This window comes from Oncorhynchus masou, chromosome 16 (genome assembly GCF_036934945.1).
Source record: "Oncorhynchus masou masou isolate Uvic2021 chromosome 16, UVic_Omas_1.1, whole genome shotgun sequence".
NCBI classification, from domain to species: domain Eukaryota; kingdom Metazoa; phylum Chordata; class Actinopteri; order Salmoniformes; family Salmonidae; genus Oncorhynchus; species Oncorhynchus masou.
The window spans coordinates 27,044,237-27,066,260 of NC_088227.1; the positions used below are offsets into that span (position 1 = coordinate 27,044,237).

The window sequence follows — 22,024 nt, forward strand, 5'->3', positions numbered from 1 at the left end:
TCATGTTTTGTAACCAGCTAGCTACTGTTAAAAGGCTTAAGACAGAGAGGTCGAGAAAAGATTGAATGGGCATTTTGGCTAGCTAACCAAACCTGCCTTGTAAACCAGATACCACACATTTATAACTAGATAATGAGACTACAAAAACAGTGCAATGGATGTGGATACTGTCAGATCAGTGCCAAACATTTTGGAAGTACATGGGAAACATGTTTTTATTTTTGCTTGTTGAACAACATTACTAGCTGCCAACGGACTGCAAAACGGCTAACTAGCGTTGTAGCTACAGCTAGCTTGTTGTTCTCAGCAGCAGTACTGTACAACTCGGCTTTCTTTGTTGGCAGTAACTTTCTGGTAAACAAACGACTGGCTTTCTCAGTGTTCTCCGTACAGGTTGGAAGGGAAGAAAAGTTGTCTGCATTGTCCATTGATACGCCCGCATGTTTTTTTTGTCCGTTCCCTTTCACTGGTCACACACACACAGAGAAGCATCTTGGCAATGCATACAATGTCCTTTTTATCCAGTCAAAGTATTTTGTTTCTCATTTGCATTATCAATGTCAACTCTCTAGCTGCATTGTTGAAGTTGACTGACATTGTTTTAGAATTTTCATAAATATTTGTAGTTGTACGGTCTATTGAATCCATTTTGGGGATGCTAACGTAGGGTGTACATAAAATATTTTAGCATCTGAGTATTTGACAGCAAACGGTTGGTATTTCATGCACTTCATATTATAGCCTGCCACGAGAAATCAAGAGAACCAGAATAAGATGGACATCCAGGATCAGGATGCCACAGCCAGATGGGAGGCTCTGGGCAGCCGTGACCCGAGATCCAGAGGCACAGCAATGGAGCACATCAGCCAGGAGGTGATGCGGAGAGTGGAGAGTATAGGTCCGATACCAGCCACCGTCCCCTCGCCTGTAGCTACTGCAGGGCACCTCACCAGCGACCTGAACGACATCCTGGCCCGTCTACTCATGCTGTCCAAGCGGTGCCCTTTCGATGACGTCAGAGAGCGATGCGTTTGGCTGCTGCAGAACGTTCAGGTAGGAGAACACTCATCGCGAGGTCGACAGATGTGGTGCTGTCTGATGTTATACGGCAGTGGCTGTACCACTACCACAGAGTTTCTAATCCCAGAGGTGCAACATTGCGAGCAGGGCTGGTCATTTACATTTACATTTAAGTCATTTAGCAGACGCTCTTATCCAGAGCGACTTACAAATTGGTCCTTGCTGTTCTGCAGCCCTAGGCAGGACCCCAAAAAATGCAGAACTAGAATAGCCCCAGTAAGCTAAAAGATTTATTTTCCAGTAGTTTAAGTTAAGGTTCAATTTAGGTTCTTGAATGAAAGTTGAAAATACATCATTTATAGATGCCTATGTTTTGGCTGAATCAAGGCTGGACAAAAAATTGATGTCTATGGATGTGGAAATCAAGGCCGGTCCGGACTGCGCCTTAAAAATACTTCCAAAAGGTGTCGGCTTCGATCCGTGCTTACTGAGGTGCCTACAGTGTTGCCTGAAATATAATTTTATGAATGCCCATCTGTTGTGGTAAGCCTACCGTTTGTAAAACACAAAAAATAAGTCCGGACAGGACCAAAAAGACATCCGAAAGACGTCAGCCATGTAGGTCCCCAATGTACTTTTATGAATGCCCGTCCATGTGGTAGGCCCAACATTTGTAAAACATGCGTTGCATTGGCTTTATTAATCCTTATTTCTGTGACTAATCTATTTATCTAGTTAAGCTCTGAATATCAACTACCCAACTTTGTCAGCAGGTATCGTGAGCCTATTTGTAATGTGTTTACACAGCGGGAAATGCAGAAGTATTATATTTTTTCCCGCTATGATCAGCTTGTGAAAAATTGACGGATACAAACTTGAAACCTCTAATGACAATGGGGTGAAACTCCTCAGTTGTGGTTGTCCATTTTACTTTGACTTGTCCTGTTTTTAGGATATGTTATTTTTAACATGACAGCACATTCTTTGTATTTGACTGGGTGCCATTTAGGTTTGGCTATTTGATCAGTGAAACCTGCATGACGTAAAAAGTCTCATTACGTTGTCATACATTTGATCTCCACCCTGTGGGCTACAGAAAAGGCCACATACTCTTTCTACCATATCCTATATCTGCTACATGATTTATATTAGATTGTATTTTTGACTGAATGTTGGTGGAGTGCCACAAAGATGTGTAGAGTTACACGGAGTGGCGTGCTGGGAATGGACAAGCAAAATATTTGGTGCCTCTTTGACAAAGTCGGCACTGCTTATCACAGGGTGGCATCAGTGCTCACCTAAAAAGACCATATGCAAGTGGGTGAGAGAAAATGTTTGTTGTTGGAGATGCGTCTTAGTCAGTTTAGCTCAGAAAATGCCACCTAATCCTGCCTAATGAATGGGCCGGCTATGATCGAAAGACTTCCTGGAATGCTTGCAAAACAGACCAAGCAGGCCGGGGTTTGGAGTATGAGAAGTCAATGAGAGTAGTAAGAAATTCTATTTTTTTTATTTTTTTTTTTTACATTTTGTCCAAATCTAAAGGCACAACCTAGATTGGAGCCATTGTAACTTTCACAAGGTTGGAGTAACATATTCAACAATTTAAGACAAACTGACACATTCTAATTTTTAGTCAAACAGCTTTATATTGAAGGAGTGCCTTTGTTTTGACGGCCTGCACATGCGCAGTTTGTCGCGAGACGACCGTCAAAGATGTTTATAACTAACTCAAGATAGTCCACAGCCTGCCTCATGCCATCATGTAGCTAGGCCATTACAAGTGATCTCTTTTTGTTATTGTTGTCTGGTTATTAACCCCTGTGCGTGAATACCTCAGAACCCAATGGCTCATCAGGTATGAGGATGGGCTACAGTGTCAATGGATGGAGATTACTGTACGCTATTATAATGCAGAAGGCTCTCCTGGCTGTAACCAGATTAGAAACTGTATTATTGACGACTGAACACAGTACAAAACGATGTAACTGCAAGGCACCAAGGGAAAGTAATGATAAGCTAACCTCTGATCTTGACCCTGTCTGTCTCCTGTACATTTTTTGTTTAAAAATGACCCAAAGCTACAAACAAAACTGGGTCAGGGCATAGGGGAACTTTGCCTTGTTAATCATCCTAAGGGTGTCTGTCTACATAAATATTGTAATGTGTTGCATGCATGGGGAAATGGGCTGAACACTGCACTTTATAGAATAGGCCATAAATTATTATTCATTTAACCTGAGCTGGTGTACACAGCCTGTATCCTCTCCAGCTAAAAACATGATATGTCTATAACAAACAAACAATTTACAAAAGCTCATGAGGATATGGCTCAGGATGTTATTCATAGAAAAAACCCTGTTAGGTTCCGGGTATAATTGATGTTTGTGTGTAGAAGTGTATATCTGGATGATAGAGTGAGTAAAAGCACGAGGGACACAGCATAGAGAAAGCGGCTTTGCGGTTTAGCAGTGCCGCCGAGGGTACGCACCGCCGTCTGGTATTTCCAAATGATCTTAAGCTGCAATTGTTGAGGTCTTGCCAAAGGTTGCGTTTATGAGTCCTGCACGTCAGCGGCTCCCTTAGCCTCCCTGTGTTCTGGTCGCCCGTCCCCACACATATCCCCGTTTAAGATGGGGGGGCTTTTCTAATTCTGCTGATAAAAGAGAGTCTTGGAGAGCACAGGGCAGGCGGGTCAGTCTAATCATACAGGCAGTCCCCTTCCAACAATAGTCTCAAATGTGAGGATTTCCTGCTTGGTGAGAAGAATTCTTCTATAATACCCCTGTATTTAATCCAGGGATTATATCAGTGATGTATAGTTTGCATGCTCTCACAGTAAGGTACTGTAAGTAGACTGTTCTGAAGGGTCTTTTTTCATTTTATTATGTAGCACCCTTTCAAGAATGAAGTAGAATAAAGTATTGACACCTAAGAGATTAATGTGATTGTAAATGTAGGTTGTGTTTTTATATAGAAATAGTCTAATTTACAGTGCATTTGGGAAGTATTAATTAAGACCCCTCGACTTTTTCCACATTTTGTTGTTACAGCTTTCTAAAACTCATTAAATAAATATTTGTCCTAGTCAATCTACACACTACCATAATAACAGCAATGTTTTTTATTTATTTATGCAAATGTATTAAAAATAAACAAATACTTTATCTACATCGTTTTCAGTCCCTTTGCTTTGAGACTTGAAAAACAGTTTCCGTTTTGTCATAGGGTAGTGTGTGTGTTTTGTGTAGATCCATTTTATAATAAGGCTGTAACGTTACAAAATGTGGAAAATGTCAACGGGTCTGAATACATTCCAAATGCACTGTGTATGCAGCCCATCTGCCAGTTGCAGAATTGCCTTCGACCTAAAACAAGCAGCTGTCATGTGCTATGTTTTCCAAGGAGGCAGCCTTTGTGAATTTGTAGGACAGTGTGTTGACAGTTGCAGGGAAGGGAGCGGTCTGTGGTTTTTCTCATGTTGTGTTCCTCCAGTACTGGAGCCTGCTGGGGGTGAAGGGTTAGGAGAGCATGTTGCGGGGGAGTAGGGGTGGGCAGGAGGGTCAAGTTCTCACAAGCTGGCTCTGTATAAGGGGTTCAGAGAGGTCAACACTCGGAGGTCAGTACAGCTTACCCAGGCAGTTCAGTAGACATGGTCAACATAAGCAACATTGGTCAGAAGGTCACGCTGGTCTTGTTAAAGCGTTGTGCTTTCATTGGTGGTTGAGTCAATGCATGTAGGAGCACAGCTTCTTTACACACACAGAGAGAAAATACAAAGTCTATGAAAGGCACGGTTAGACTGATCAGCTCAGTGTGGTCACTGTGTTCCTTAGTCTAAGAACTGCATTTCATCCACTATCTACATTTTAGTTATTTAGCAGATGCTCTTATCCAGAGCGACTTACAGTCGTGAGAGCATACATGTTCATACTCTTCTTATTGTTAGACAACAGACGCTGTGTGGGGTCTCTGAATTATGCTATGAAGCATTTGTTACCCGCTAACCCCCAACCTGAAATAGCGTTGCATATTCAGAGGTGGAAACTTTCTGTGGGAATTAAGGCGAATATATGCAAATTAATATGAATACCATTTAAATGTAGATGTTTTTTTTTTGCATTGGATATATTTACCATATCATATGGAGACAAAAACCTTTTACCTCATCATAAGTAGGCATAATTGCAAATGATTAAATCCTTCCAATAGAAAAAAACAATTTAGTTACGAATTGAACTTTAATTCAGTGAGTTGAGTCGTCACATGGGATGATTTCACTGAACAACAAAAGAAAGGGAATATTGAACCCCCATCGCATCTGACAAAAGTCCCTCTACTTCTTTTCAAGAGTTTGCTTGTTGTGAGCTCTGAGGAAACTTTATGCACTTGGCCAGATGATTCTGCATCTTTGTTGCATTTTTCACTTATGATTTGGCACAGTATTTGCAAATGTACACAGCTTTTCCTTCTACATTAGCTGCAGTGAAATGTCTCCACACATTAGATAGTGCCTGTGGCATTTTCCTGTAAATCTTTTTTTCTTATATAAAAAATAAAATACAATTCCATGTACAGATAAGTAGTTAAGCAGTTAGATTAAACAACTTCTTTGTAAGGTATTAAAAAAATGAAACATGTATGGAAACAGGTGAATTAACACTCAGTTAGCAGGCTCAACCAAGCTAAAACCCACATGGTAACAAAAACTAACTAGCAGAAATTGTTAACAAGTTAGAAATGATTTAAACACACTGCTGTAGGCCACTATTTACTAGTTAACAAAAAAATCATGTCATATTAAATATATTCACCCCACCCAGTATTGTAATCAAAACTGACCAGAAAGCATGTAGTCCTTGGCTCCGACAGTGTAGTAGTGTGTGTGTGCTCAATAGCATCTCATTAGTGTGCAAGATCTTGAGAATCAGCTGTACATGTGATGGAAGAGTGCACTGTGCGTGCAGAGGTTTGCAATTCTATTGAATTAGGGATAATTGAACCAAAATATGTCACAAGATCTAGAATTGCCTTGTGTATCCCACAAAAAATGTTCACTGTTATAAGCTAACTTTTTTTGATGACTTAAGCCCGGGAATTTGCAGAATTTTACCCTAACTTCCCATGAAAAATTTCTGGAAATTTACCGGAAAGTTTCCGACCCTTTGCAACCCTAACCTGACTGAGAAACAACTACTGAAAGACCGATTATCGTTGTTCCTATTTTACCATGTTCCTTGTATCTGCTTGAGCTTCTTAACAAACAGCTGGTACACATTTTGTATTTGATTTAAAAAAAAAGCCAGACTTGTTGACACAAGGTTGTAAAAATGACACTGTAATTCACAGTATCTTGTCCTCTGTCCCACCATGCTAGTAGGAAAAGCCTCGCCAGTGTTTTAGCCGACGCCTTCTAGGCAATAGCACAGGTTGTTGCCAGTTAAGGGAGGAAGTGTCAGCTGTGATGCTTTACATTTTTTTTTTTTACACATTATTTAGCCAATTATGTTTGTTTAGCATGGCTCAGCAGCCGTGGTAATAAACACAAACCTGTGATTAATTAATGATATGGCCTGGCCTAGTCTGCTGTGCTCCGTCTGGCGTCCCTCCACCCAGGAATAGAACCACAGTCAGGCGCTCAGGCAGTCAGGTCCGGCCTCTCCTTTCACATAAAAGGCCAAGGAGGCCCTACAGGCAGAAGACGATTACAACTTGTTCCCCCTTTTGTTCTTGTTTTTCCTTTTTAAAGGTTAGAGTGGATTTTTAGGCTGATGCATTGTCTTTTTGTATGCTTTGAAAAGGGGGTAGGGGGAAGCTACTGCTATATACGACTGTTGCCTTTTTGAGGAGTCCTGCTGCTTTGAAAAGGGGGTAGGGGGAAGCTACTGCTATATATGACTGTTGCCTTTTTGAGCAGTCCTGCTGCTTTGAAAAGGGGGTAGGGGGAAGCTAATGCTATATACGACTGTTGCCTGATGAGTTTTGTTTGGCATGACATGGTGAGATTATTTCAGAGAATTGTTATGTGTTTTTAGTGTACCATCATGGTGGTAGGACGTTCTCTCGTGTGTGTGTGTGTGTGTGTGTGTGTGTGTGTGTCATCCTGTATTTGCTTACTGTATCAATAGAGAGAAATGGAGAGAAAAGAGAAGCCGGTGGTCTGGGACTCTGGGCAGATCTCCTGCAGGTTTCTATACTAACTTTTTATACTGGTGCTACTAGCTTTTTATGCTGGTGGGACTGGTGCTACTAGCTTTTTATGCTAGTGGGACTGGTGCTACTAGCTTTTTATGCTAGTGGGACTGGTGCTACTAGCTTTTTATGCTGGTGGGACTTGTGCTACTAGCTTTTTCAGTTGACAGCATCATCACATGATTTGGTCGCACCAATTTTTCTCCTCTGTGCGGCGATAATGACCTGTCCTACACTGAGTGTACAAAACATTAGGAACACCTGCTCTTTCTGTAACAGACTCGCTAGTTGAATCCAGGTGAAAACTATAGGCGCTTATTGATGTGTAGATGAAGGGGAGGAGACTGCTTAAAGGATTTTTTTATTTTTTTTAGCGTTGAGACATGGATTGTGTATGTGTGCCATTCAGAGGATGAATGGGTAAGACAAAATATTTAAGTGCCTCTTGAATGGGGTATGGTGTGTCAAGAACTGCAACACTGCTGGGTTTTTCATGCTAAACCGTTTCCTGTGTGTATCAAGAATGGTCCGCCACCCAAAAGACATCCTGCCAACTTGAAACAACTGTGGGAAGTATTGGAGTCAATATGGGCCAACATCGCTATGGAATGCTTTCTCCACCTTGTAGAGTCCCTGCCCTGACGAACTGAGGCTGTTCTAAAGGCAAAAGGGGGTGCAACTCAATATTACATTAGTATGCCCTTGTTGGGCTTGACATTCAGATAAATGTGTCACAGGCCTGAATGAAAAGAATACTGGCCCGAGATGCTCGCATCATTTTATGTTATATTTACTTTGTGGGCTGAGCAAGAAGCTTATAGCCTATAATGACCTTTCCTTCAAACACACACAATTACATTTTAACTTGACAATAACATATTTACATTGACTCTTTGGAGGAAAAAAATAAAACTTGAAAAAGCATGTTATTGTTAGTGATTTTTGAAGTCATTCTATAGTTGTAGGGCCCTATAAAATCAGTTTGATCTTTTGGTAAATTCCATTTTCACTAGTTTTCCTAGTTTTTTTTTTGTTGTCAGGTTTTCACTCTCCAAAATCACAAGTCTGGCAACAATAAATAAAATAAAGATGCAGGGTGTAGTTACCCTTTTTAAATCAATTGTCCACCTAGCAAGAGAGTTGTTTGGCTAGCTTTGTGTTTGTACTGTAGGTTTTATAGCTAGTCTCATGCTATTTTGTCAAGAGGCTGAGAGAAAATGTTGCAGTTTAAAGGTAATTTTCTGTAATTCAAAAAAAAAATGAATGACATGTTGATATGCTATCTGGGGGGCCCGACCTCCAGGGGGCTGTGGGCGTGTGCTATGCCTGTGGCTACCATATACAGTGTAGGCGACATGTAAGTTTGATGAACAAATGCCCCGCGATTGATACATCATTCTGATATCATTCTGCCAGGTAGCCCTACTTTGCAGTCAACATTTAATTGGGAAGATTTTTGGGGAAAGGCTTTAGAAATTATAATTCAATCGTGCATGATGACTGAAATGCGCATCGCGAAGATTTAACCAAGACTTCGGACTAAATGTTTTGAATACCTGGTTTCGTACCCATCACTGTTTGAGTAAATCTTGTTCATGAAACGTTTAACATTGTGAACCCAAAACTAACTTGACCGGCTACATTAAAAGTTGTGGTCGCACTGCCAAGTCAAAGGGTCACAAATGCAAGTGTTCTGGTCGCAGTTCTGAGCCCTGTCCTGGATTATGGGAGATTGACCTTGTTTTTGAGCAGACAAATTGCATGGTGGGGGGAGAGAAAGCGAGAGGCTGCAGGCAGCAGCGACCTTTGGCACAGTAACCACACAGAGATGCTCTCTCCCTTTCCCCGTTTCTCTGTATGTAGAATGGGATAGAGATATCTAAAACCCTGTATTTACAGCTGGCTGCCTGCTGGACCTGCCTCGTAGTGGTACTGAGGGGTTTGGGTTGCCTGGTAGCGGGACTGAGGTGGTTGGGCTGCCTGGTAGCGGGACTGAGGGGGTTGGGCTGCCTGGTAGCGGGACTGAGGGGGTTGGGCTGCCTGGTAGCGGGACTGAGGGGGTTGGGCTGCCTGGTAGCTGAGGGGGTTGGGCTGCCTGGGAGCTGGAATGCTTGGCCTGTGGGAGATGGGGCTGTTTCTCAGGATGCCAGACCAGTAGACTAAGCGGGTTGTCATCAGATCATCTGGCAGATGTACTGACAGATGTAGGCTGCTGTACCTGTATGTAGAAAGCTTTTTTTGGATGCTGAAATGTGTTCACGTTTTATGTTAATTAACCATAATCTAATAAGTGGGTTTTTCACATCCAATGCTCCTGTCTCCATGCCTTGATCTATATTCTGAACGTGCGTAACCATAGCAATGTCATCAAAAGGGCACCGTCACACACAAAATCCAACCACCGAAGACATACCCCCTTCCTGAGTCCCACAATGCATCCCACCTTTGCTGTGCCAGTGCAGACTACAGAGAGGGTAAGAGTGGAGGTAGAGAGAGTGGCATGGGAAGGGGGGGGGGGTGCTAAGTGTGGAACTAGGTCATTAAGCCAATGGGATTGACTGAAAATAATAAATGCTCTTCTTATCCACTACATACCAGCACAGTTTACTATAATATTAAAGACCTGAGTATATGTATTTCTGATTGCTGGACTGTTTTGTGTTCTCCTTCTCTATTCCTCTCTTAATGGTTAGCCATAGTGCTTTTAATACTGGTGCGGGGGGAGGGAGGCTGAGGTGGGTGAATGGGGTGTTACAGAGAGCGGGCAGTCACCATGGCACCAGTGGTATGAGGGACATGATAGGGTGGCCAGTTGGCACTGTTACCAAGAGGCTGGCCTGGGCTTATTTCTGGCAGAAGAGCGGGTAATAGAAAGAGGAAGAATTAAAAGGAGAGAGCAAAATAAGAGAATGTATAAATAAAGGAGAGCGAGAAGAGGGATAGAGAAGGGTTAACAGCACTGAACTAAATGCCTCTCTGTATTCAGTCAACTACCTCCAGTGGAAAACTACCAGAACCCCACAACTGCAATGCAGTGCACACCCCTCTCTCACCCACACACAGAGAAAGCGATGGAAGGGGAATGAGAGAAAGAGATCGAGGGATACAGAAAGGCATGGAGAAAGACACACACACCCTCCCACCATCCTGCAGAATAAAATTGTAGTCATTGCAGCAAGGGTACACACAGCTACCCACACTGCAATGTTTTTATGTCCCAAGCTTTATGCCCCAAGCAATGCAATGTCCCAAGCTGTTTGACAAAGATCAGATTGCAGCCCACCTGTTGTCGATTTAATTTGATTGAATGCATGAATGAACAATTGTAGGATCTTAGAAGCAAACATCCCCTGTGTGTCTCTTTCTCTCTCCTCTCTCTGGGTATGTGTACGGTATCTTTGTCTATCTTGTAAGTCATGCATGCTTGAGAGGCATCTAAGGATCAGGTGGCAAAGCATGAATAGGTCAATGGCTGGTCTCCAGACCCCATTCTGATGTTGACTGTATTGGTTAGCAACTCCAATGCACCATGGATTTAAAATAAAAATAGATTTCCACTTTCTTTTTACTGGATTTCAAATTCCACATTGTATTCTTTAGACATAACCAAACCATTATAATATTTAGGCTTACACCACTACAATAATGTGTAGCATAGTATATCTGTACACTAGAGGGTGCCAGACATCCACTCTTCACCCCCATGCTCTGGCAAGACCTGGAATTTTCCATGCACTGAACTGAATGCAAGCAATGCCTGTTTAAATTTTTTTTATTAAAAAAATAAATAATTCTCCTTACTGCCCTGGCCAAGGAACAAACATCCCCTGTGTCTTTCTCTCTCATCTTCTCCTCTCTTCTCTCTCTGGGTATGTGTACGGTATCTTTGTCTATCTTGTAAGTCATGCATGCTTGAGAGGCATCTAAGGATCAGGTGGCAAAGCATGAATAGGTCAATGGCTGGTCTCCAGACCCCATTCTGATGTTGACTGTATTGGTTAGCAACTCCAAGGCCTCTGACTGGGATTTTAGCCTAGTTCTTGTTCAGGAGTCAGGACCTGATGGGCTTGGTGTGTTGATTACATTCATGCATATATTGGATGGTCTGAAGCTTGATAGTAAATCTGGTGCCTGGTTTATTATTTAGGGCCTAGGCTGGGTGTTATTTGGTGATCTCTTTTCTATGGGCCTTATGTAGGTCTAGTTCAAGTATGCACACAGTGAGGGTGTCAGGTGTGCTTTAGGGGTCCTGGTTTTGTGGTAACGCTGCCAGGTAACTCTGCCACAAATGTTTTGCTCATATTACTTTCTTTCTACCTTCCAAACGTACCTCATATTTTGTGATAACCAAAGGGTCCTTTCTTTCAGTGTTGAACTAAGCATGTAACTGTGTTGACAGTCATTGATGTACAAGTCATTTTTCATTCCGTACAACTCTAGGGAAATCAGTAGCCTAGTCAAACTGCGCACTGTGCCCAGCTTCTCACGCTGACCAACGCCAGGTAGGCAGCCTGTTCCTGATCTTGCACATCTGCACGGCACCTTCAGCATTCAAATGCTAAAATGGCCTGTGCAATATTAGGCTTTATTTGTTGAGTGACAACCTATGTCCTTTGCTAGGTGGTTGTTCTTATCTGTGTGCTGTTGAAAATGATGTTTTAGCGGAATAAACGTAACCTACTGGCGACAACTCCCATCTGGCTATACATGCTGAACAGGGCTTACAATAGATTGTATTCTGATTGTTCAGGTTTACCATCAGCAGTTGGTAGTTTTGCTTTAAACGTCAGTGTATATGGTCATTTTTCGATATACAGGGTGAAGTTGATAATTTAATAATGAGGAATCACGTTTGTGCGGCACACTGCAAGACCAAAGCAAGAGGAGAAAAGAAGCCAACTAATCTTCAGAAAGGTCATAGCCATTTGATTGGGAGTGAAATCCAAAATTGTGCTATATTTTCATTGGCTGTGTCGGAACTAATTTGTAAACTATAACTATTGATGCATTACTAACTCAAACACTTAACCTGCAAAAAGTTAATTAGTGGGTGATTGTGATTTCAGAACCAAAGTGGGGGACTAAAAACAGGCTACATTGTCCGTAATCTGATAGTGGTAGACCTCTAATCTGGTAGTGGGGTGGTAGATGTCTAGTCTCCCTTATGGCTCTAATCTCATAGTGGTAGTGGGGTGGTAGTTGTCTAATCTCCATTATGGCTCAGATCAGGTGCCTACATAGTATAAATCATTTATACACACACACACGCCAGCTCAGAGAGGCCCAGCTCATGAGCTCCATCTTCAGCAGATTTTAATTTAGAATGGAAAATAAATGTGTTTGCAACAAATGTTAGTGCATCGAATCGTATAGCACTGAATCACAACGATTCGTTCTCTAATCAAACCGAATCTCACTGGATCGTTTCAAACTAAAACATATATCGGAGCCCATGCCAAGAGTGTGCAAAGCTGTCAGCAAAGCGGCTACTTTGAAGAATCTCAAATATAAAATCTATTTAGATTTAACACTTTATTTGGTTACTACATGATTCCATATGTGTTATTTCATAGTTTGTCTAAACTATAATTCTACAATGTAGGAAGTAGTAAAAATAAAGGACAACCCTTGAATGAGTAGGTGTTCTAAAACTTTTGACTGGTAGTGTACAGAGGGCTGGTTTCCCAGAATCTTCTTAGTTCAATACCAGGCTTAATCTGTGACTGGGAAACAGCCCTGTGTGTGTGTGTGTGTGTGTGTGTGTGTGTGAGAAGGGGAGAACTACTCATTCAGACAGTACAACTTGCTAAATTTCAAGTTCACGGTCTCTTAGATTGATCCTTGTGTTTGTCTACTGTCTAAGGCTTGGTCTATAAGCCCTTGAAGGGATTGTACTCTGCACAGTGACGTGCTCTCACCTTTCTGTAGGCCTAAGCCTTGAAACACTGTAAAGACTTTGCCTTAATATGGATGTTGTTGTTCAGTATTTTTCCTCCAGTCTTTCTCAGTGTTTGTTGTGTGAGTGGAGCGTGGGACATCTGACACTACCAAAATGGTCAGTGCTATCCTTGGGACCTCCCTACACTAGACTGGGTGGTGGCACACGTGAGTGTTGTCTCTATGACATGTGCCCAAGTAGACAGAACCCACACGTGTTTCTTTTTGAAAGAGGAAATATGAGTTCCTCTTTTCTGAAGTCAGCGGTTATTAAAAATGTGAAGACGAGAGGGGGGGATTACGGAAACCACGTCTCAGCGGTATGAAACACGTGTGTATGTATTTGAGGATCTGTTGATTGCCTATTCTTTCACATCCACTCATGCTAGTTGTTTATTTTGTGTGTGTGTGTGTACCACTAGAGCTGATGTCCTAGCAGTAGGTGGTCAGTTTTAAACATAGCAGAAAGTCTGACTCGGGTCTCTATCCCTCATTCTAACTGATGATGATGATGAACCGGACAGCCATTACTGAGGTAACATAACGTCCTGTTCATCATGTTCTTTCTCCCTCTGTTTGAGTCCCGGGTCCCTCACAACACGACACGTCATCGGCTCCACCAGTCAACCACTCAAGTAATGCACAGATTACCTCACACCACTGTCGGCATGACGACTGACCTACTCTTAGCTACAGTACATACTGTTACTGCACAGTCATCAGGATGGCATGTCTTATCATTTTTGTCTGAGAGAGTGAGACCGGTAGTTATCTAGAGAACATTGTGTGAATACAGATAGGTTTTAAAGTCTTAGGAGGTGGTTAAACAGGGTTTCATCTTAAACCAAACCCTCTTTGTCCTATCCTAACCATGACCCCTTGTCACACCAGAGAAATCCCTTCAGTTTGTCCTATTATTTGTCCACAGATGGCCTGGATTTTAGCTGCGCTGGTAGAGGTGGTGGACATGTGTAGAATTTGTGACACCACCACTGATCATGATTGATGTTACATCAAGCGCTTGAACGTACAGACTAGTGTAGTGAGTTTCCCCATGGATAGTCTACAGTTTGAATGGATCGGCCCTATATCCTACAATTGATGACAAGTTCAGGAATGGAATATGACGGGCATCCATCCTCAAAGAAGACGAGAGAGTCTGCATCCAACCCACGTCATCATGGATTGATTAGGTGGTGCTGGTTCTAATGCTGAGGTGGTGAACAGTGGAGCTTTGTAAGAGCTTTATAGTGGGTGTGAAGGCTTACTGCGGGCTTATGTAACTGGTGTTCACAACAGAGCATCAGAACTAGGCCGGGTTCAAAATTCCATTTCAGATCTCGGAGGACAAAGTTTACATTAGGCTGAAAATGTTTGGAAACAATGCTGTTTGTCGTGTAGTGATGGCACAGGGAGAAGAGAAGGAGGAGCATGGAGGCCGACGAGAGGGGCAAGTGAGATACAGACAGCAAAAGAGGAAGTGGAATGAAAAGTTGAGAGGATATAACCGAGTAGAGGGAGGGAAATAAAAAATCTAGTCGGGCAGAAAGATCTCGGGAGAGGCACAGAAAAGGAGATGAAAGGAGAGGGAGGAAAATAGTTTCTGAGGATAGCCAGGGCAGGCTGAGACCTATAGAGAGAAGGAAAAACAACTTTTCCTGCTCTAATCTATCATTTGTTGGCAGCGTGCCACACCTTGTCTGTGTTTCTCAGTTGTTGTTGCAGTCAACACACACTGAACTGAACCCCTTATGAAACCAGCGGGGTATCCTATGACCCAAGTTAGATCTATTCGATTTATAAAGCTAGCCAGCTTCAGAACTGTATTCGGACACGGACTTTTTCCACATTTTGTTACGTTACAGCCTTACTCTAAAATGGATCAAATCGTTTTTTAATAAACTGAAATCTAACATTTTACGTACGAATACAGACCCTTTACTCAGTACTTTCTTGGCAACGATTACAGCCTTGAGTCTTCTTGGGTATGACGCAACAAGCTTGGAACGCCTGTTTCTCTCATTCTTCTCTGCAGATCCTCTCAAGCTCTGTCAGGTTGGATGAGAAGTGTCGCTGCAGAGCTATTTTCAGGTCCCTCCAGAAATGTTAGATCTGGTTCAAGTCCAGGCTCTGGCTGGGCCACTCAAGGATATTGAAACTTGTCCCGAAGCCACTCCTGTGCTGTCTTGGCTGTGTGCTTAGGGTTGTTGTCCTGTTGGAAGGTGAACCTTTGCCCCGGTCTGAGGTCCTGAACACTCTGGAGCAGGTTTTCATCAAGGATCTCTCTGTACTTTGCTCTGTTCATCTTTCCTCCGATCCTGACTAGTCTCCCAGACCCTGCCGCTGAACCACTTCCCCACAGCATGATGCTGTCGCCACCATGCTTCACCATAGGGATGGTGCCAGGTTTCCTCCAGACATTACGCTTGGCATTCAGGCCAAAGGGTTCCATCTTGGTTTCATCAGACCAAAGAATCTTGTTTATCTTGTTCTGAGAGTCCTTTCCTTTAGGTGCCTTTTGGCAAACTCCAAGTGGGCTGTAATGTGCCATTCACTGAGGCGTGCCTTCCGTCTGGCCATTAACGTAAAGGCCTGATTTGGTGGAGTGCTGCCGAGATGATTGTCCTTCTGGATGGTTATCCCATCTCCACATGGGAACTCTGGAGCTCTGTCAGAGTGACCATTAGGTCAGTGAGGTGACCAAGACCCTTCTTTCCTGATTTGCTCAGTTTGACCGGGCGTCCAGCTCTAGGAGTCTCAGTGGTTCCGAACTTCTTCTATTTCTTCTATTTAAGAATGATAGATTGAGGAACAATTTTTATGTAATCAATTTTAGAATAAGGCTGTAATGGAAAAAGTCAAGTGGTCTGAATACTTTCTGAATGCACTGCATGTGTGTTTCTGTGTACAGGTGGCCATCTGAGAAACATGCTGTCATCACCCATTCTTTCCTCACTAATATTTCTCCTCTCATCAGTTCTCTCAGCAAATGCAAACACACACATGACAGAACAACCGAGTCATTTTGGTTTCGCCTGTAGCAAGCTAGTTGTCATATTGGATCATTTATGTTGTCATTTAATAACATCTGTGGAATTAAGGTTTGTTATGCTCATGAGAATACTTTTTTTGGAACAGATTTGGGGTCAGTTTCAAGGAACACTCAAATATTTTGAGGGCTCTTCCTGTAATGACTTTCTATTACATAAATCAACTGCGGAGAGGGACGAGGGAAGTAACTGCTGAGAGGGATGTTTGTTCTTTTGTGTGTGTGTGTGTGTTAAGATGTTTTCTGAGGGATGTACAGTGTCCTTTTCTGAGGTGGTTGTCGAGCTGGTGATGTCTCATCATGGCAGTGTGCTGAACACATCTGTTATGAGCCCTCCACACCCTGACATCAGCTTACTCAGTAACTCTGGACACTGTGTGTTGAGAGGATTTGTGTGTGTGTGTCTGTCTCCTCCCTTCTGCAGGCATGCATCCAGTTCCTATTAATACTAGGTTCTGACCTCTCCTTTATTCTCTCCATCCATCATCCTGAAGACTTGCAGAAAACAGTGAGAGAACAGAGAGAGCAGCAAAACAACAAGCTCGCTCCTCCCCCTCAGCCGCTCCCATTGGCTCAGACACACAGCCTGATCTGGCTGTCATTGGCCAGATGCAGACACACCTCTAGAATCTGTTTGTGTTCTGCAAGAAACATAACTAACAGTCAAGGGAGGGGTGAGATATAGGAGGGAGGGGGAGGGTGTAGATTGGATATGGGATTCTCGAAAACATCCATTGAACCATTTTCAAAAACTTCTAGGAAACGTGTGTGTGTGTGAGAGAGAAACCAGGCCAACCTTATTTAGTCAGCAGTATTTATGGGCCCCTGTGCTCAACTGGGGGCGTGTTGTTTCCCCTTTTTTAAAAGGTTGGCCAACAACTTGGACTTAAATAACTCCGTACACACTCAGTAGATCTTTGTTTAGATAGAAAAAGCAACATCTTCATAGCTGCAATAATGCTAACGATGTTGACTTGTTTTTGTGGTTGAATAGCCCAACTGTGTAACCAACAGACATGAATCACCGCCTGCTATTCAAGTGTCAATCTGTCAACTTACAGTGCCTTCAGAAAGTATTCAAACATTGTGTTGTTACAACGTGAATTTAAGATGGATTACATTTAGATTTTGTGTCATTGATCTACACACCATACCCCGTAATGTCACAGTGGAAATTTGTTTTTATAAATGTTTACAAATTAATTATAAAAGAAAAGTATTGACCCTTTTTGTTATGGCAAGCATACATGAGTACAAATGTTGCTTAACAAGTCACATAGGTTCCATGTACTCACTCAGTGTGCAATAATAGTGGTTCATTTGATATTTGAGTGACTACCTGATCTCTGTACCTCACACACAGTTATCTTTAAGGTCCCTCAGTTGAGCAGTGAATTTCAAACAGATTCAACCAGGGAGGTACAAAAAAATCAAAATCAGACATTGAAAATCACTGAGTAGTTATTAATAACACTTTGGATGGTGTATCAATACACCCAGTTACTATAAAGATTCAGGTCTCCTTCCGAAAAGAAAATCGCCAATGGTGATTTTAAATGGCTGTGATAGAACTAAGGATGGATCAACAACATTCTAGTTACTCCACAATACTAACCTAATTGACAGAGTGTAGTAAAGAGCCTGTATAGAAGAAAAGTATTCATAAACATGTATCCTGTTTGCGATTCCCTTTCCCAATAAGGCACTAAATTAATACTGCAAAACAAATTGGAAAACAAATATTTTTGTTGGTCCTGAAAACAAAACGTTATGTTTGGGGCAAACTCAACACATCACTGAGTAGCACTCTTAGTATTTTCAAGCATGGTGGTAGCTGCATCTTGTTATGGGAATGCTTGTCATTGGCAAAGACTAGGGAGTTTTTTTGTTTTTTTTAGGATTGGAGAAACTGAATGGCGCTACGCACAGAAATCCTAGAGGAAAACCTGGTTCACTCCACTTTCCAACAGACACTGGGAAACAAATTCACCTTTCAGCAGGAAAATAACCTACAACTCAAGCCCAAGTATACACCAGAGTTGCTTACCAAGACAACATTGAATGTTCCTGAGTGGCCTAGTTACAGTTTTGACTTGTCAGCTTGAGAATCCACTTAAAAATTGCTGTCTAGTAATGATCAACAACCAACTTGACAGAGCTTGGAGAATTATGAAAATATTAATGGGAAAATATTGTACAGTCCAGGTGTGCAAACTCTTACCCAATAAGACTAACAGATGTAATCATTGCAAAGGTGATTCTAATAATAGTATGTCTTGACTCAAGTATTCAACCTATCAAGATACTGTATAATAGTGTTTAATTTTCCATACACTTTTTAAATAAATCTTAAGAATAGTGGCCTAGAAGGTTTGGTGGGTCTGGTACAGTAGGTTTGTGGAGGGGCTCATGACCAGAACAGAGACTGTGAGAGGACCTGCTTTCTGGTTATCTATTGCTGGTGTTCATAGACTCAGGAGTGATGGTGGGGTCAAGGCCTGTTCAGGTCTTATTTTGAAATCGGAGTGAGATATAGGGAGATTTTGGCCTTTTTTCCAATATCTAGGAAATTCCTCCGTCTTTCTTTAAGAATAGACTGCTCTGAGAGGGACTGGATTGGTTAGTCCTGGGTCATAGGCAGCTGAGCGGTTCTTGTCTCTATCCACCAGAATAGGTTTGCCACTATGTATCATTGTGTATGTGCTTGCTCATATGTGCATATTTATTGCATACCTTTGTGTTCTCTGTCGTGTGTGTTCACATAAACCAGGTCAAGGGCGGGGATGTGTGCCACTAGTGTTATGAAAGTGGAGAGCACCGTGTCAACCCATCCTTGTTTACCACTTCCCAAGTGTGTGTGTGTGAGAGAGTGGTATGTGTTATTGATAGCTATTAAAAACCCTTTGGATCGCATGCAGGGGTGTGTCAAGGGTGTGTGTGCGCGCATGTTTCTGTGCGCATATTTTTCACAGAGCACTTCTTGCCAATGTGACCAAGGCTAAAGGTGGAGCCAGGAGACCATAACTCTCATAGTCTGAGCTGCTATTCACAATGCCCCCACTGTGGGGGTAAAACACACCTCCATTTTCCATGTTGCTTATAGGGCTGGGAATTTCCAGGGACATCACAATACGATATTATCACAATACTTTAGTGACGATACGATATGTTTTGCGATTCTAAATTCTATATGTATTGCAATTCGAAACTGATTTTATTGTAAGTCGATGTTCCAAACATATTTCTCACCATATGTCTGCTGCAGAGGAACAAGAGAAGCCATGAGAACGGTTTGATCAGTCATGGAAATTAAAGTGCTGAAAACAAATTGGCTTCCTAATTAATAAGGTGAACAAGCAATGAAGGTGTGCAGGTACAGCCAACTAGCACCAAAATAACATTGTTGATATGATATCGTCAAAAAGGATATCCTGTACTGTATGGATAATCCCCCCCCCCCCCCCGATCATTATTTGTTTATGGGTGCATTTCACACACTTTTTGCATTCTAATTGGTTTGTAAGGCTGATATGAATGTCCTGCATTATACTTAAGAATCACTTAAACTTTTAAAATGCTCTTTGGCTAGCTTTGCTACGAGTCTGTCAATGAGCATTAGCATTTTTGCTAATAACTGATGGTCCTAAGTAGGTGTTTTTGCAATCATCACAATTAAATATAATCTAAACAACTGTTCAAGCAATAATCAAAACAACATTGGAAGCCTAAAAATGTCTGTTGAATGGGCGCAGATGGCGAATGGAAGTTTTCTCCCAAGGTGGTTGTTTTAGAGCAGGCATTCCCAAACCTCTTCACTTGTGGGCCCCCCTTCCAACATTGGGGAACATCCTGTGCCCTGTCGATGTCTGTGGGCACAAGCACTGTTCATGACACAAACCCTCACAACCCTCTTGTTGGTGGAGATAATTCAGCAGGGTTGAAGCTTATTTCCTTCAATTTTACACATTTTGCCATGTGTTCATGTGACATTTGAGTGACAAAAAAATTACAACTATCTATGGGGGGAAAAACAAATAAGTCGTTAGGTGACATTGGCTAGTTGATCTGGACATTTCTAACAAGTTATAAATAGACTCGCGCCCCCCCTGCCAACCCCTGGTGTGCCCCACAGTTTGGGAACCACTGGTTTAGGGGACTACTTAGTGACTGAGTGTTCTTATGTCACTTAACCAGCCACCTTACTGTATGCAACACAATCCCCCCCCCCCGTCCTTGTCACTTAACCAGTCACCTTACTGCATGCAACACAATCCCCCCCTGTCCTTATGTCACTTAACCAGTCACCTTACTGCATGCAACACAATCCCCCCCCCCGTCCTTGTCACTTAACCAGTCACCTTACTGCATGCAACACAATCCCCCCGTCCTTATGTCACTTAACCAGCCACCTTACTGCATGCAACACAATCCCCCCTGTCCTTATGTCACTTAACCAGCCACCTTACTGTATGCAACACAATCCCCCCCCGTCCTTGTCACTTCACCAGTCACCTTACTGCATGCAACACAATCCCCCCCGTCCTTGTCACTTAACCAGCCACCTTACTGCATGCAACACAATCCCCCCGTCCTTATGTCACTTAACCAGCCACCTTACTGTATGTAACTCAACTCAAATGTCTGACATCAGCTGATATCTCAAAGTGCTGTACAGAAACCAAGCCAAAAACACCAAACCGCAAGCAATGCAGGTGTAGAAGCACTGTGGCTAGGAAAAACTCCCTAGAGAGGCCAAAACCTAGGAAGAAACCTAGAGAGGAACCAGGCTATGAGGGGTGGCCAGTCCTCTTCTGGCTGTGCCGGGTGGAGATTATAACAGAACATGGCCAAGATGTTCAAGTGTTCATAAATGACCAGCATGGTCAAATAATAAGAATCACAGTAGTTGTCGAGGGTGCAGCAAGTCAGAACCTCAGGCGTAAATGTCAGTTGGCTTTTCATAGCCGATCATTAGGAGTATCTCTCCTGCTGTCTCTAGAGAGTTGAAAACAGCAGGTCTGGGACAGGTAGCACGTTCGGGGATCAGGTCAGGGTTCCATAGCCGCAGGCAGAACAGTTGAAACTGGAGCAACAGCACGGCCAGGTGGACTGGGGACAGCAAGGAGTCATCAGGCCAGGTAGTCCTGAGGCATGGTCCTAGGGCTGAGGTCCTCTGAAAGAGAGAATTAGAGAGGGCATACTTAAATTCACACAGGACAACGGATAAGACAGGAGAAGTACTCCAGATATAATAAACTGACCTTAGCCCCGCCGACACAAACTACTGCAGCATAATTACTGGAGGCTGAGACAGGAGTGGTCAGGAAACACTGTGGCCCCATCCGATAATACCCCCGGACAGGGCCAAACAGGAGGGATATAACCCCACCCACTTTGCCAAAACACATCCCCCCACACCACGAGAGGGATATCTTCAACCACCAACTTACCATCCTGAGACAAGGCCAAGTATCGCCCACAAAGATCTCCGCCACGGCACAACCCAAGGGGGGGTGCCAACTCAGACAGGAAGATGACGTCAGTGACTCAACCCACTCAAGTGACGCACCCCTCCCAGGGACGGCATGAAAGAGCACCAGTAAGCCAGTGACTCAGCCCCTGTAATAGGGTTTGAGGCAAAGAATCCCAGTGGAGAGAGGGGAACCGGCCAGGTAGAGCCAGCAAGGGCGGTTCATTGCTCCAGTGCCTTTCCGTTCACCTTCACATTCCTGGGCCAGACTACACTCAATCATATGACCCACTGAAGAGATGAGTCTTCAGTAAAGACGGTAAAAAAAAAAAACGTCCTTATGTCACTTAACCAGC

At 42.8% G+C, this 22,024-nt stretch overlaps 1 protein-coding gene across 1 annotated transcript in view; it reads left to right on the forward strand.

Annotated features, from left to right (window-relative positions):
• The window catches only part of sesn1 (sestrin 1), a 69,102-nt gene that overhangs the window by 172 nt on the left and 46,906 nt on the right, over positions 1–22,024 (forward strand). The window contains exon 2 of the mRNA XM_064991362.1: positions 742–1,053. Within this exon, the coding sequence (XP_064847434.1) occupies positions 775–1,053 (279 nt within the window). The 5' untranslated portion in view covers positions 742–774. The remainder of the gene's footprint in view (positions 1–741; positions 1,054–22,024) is intronic.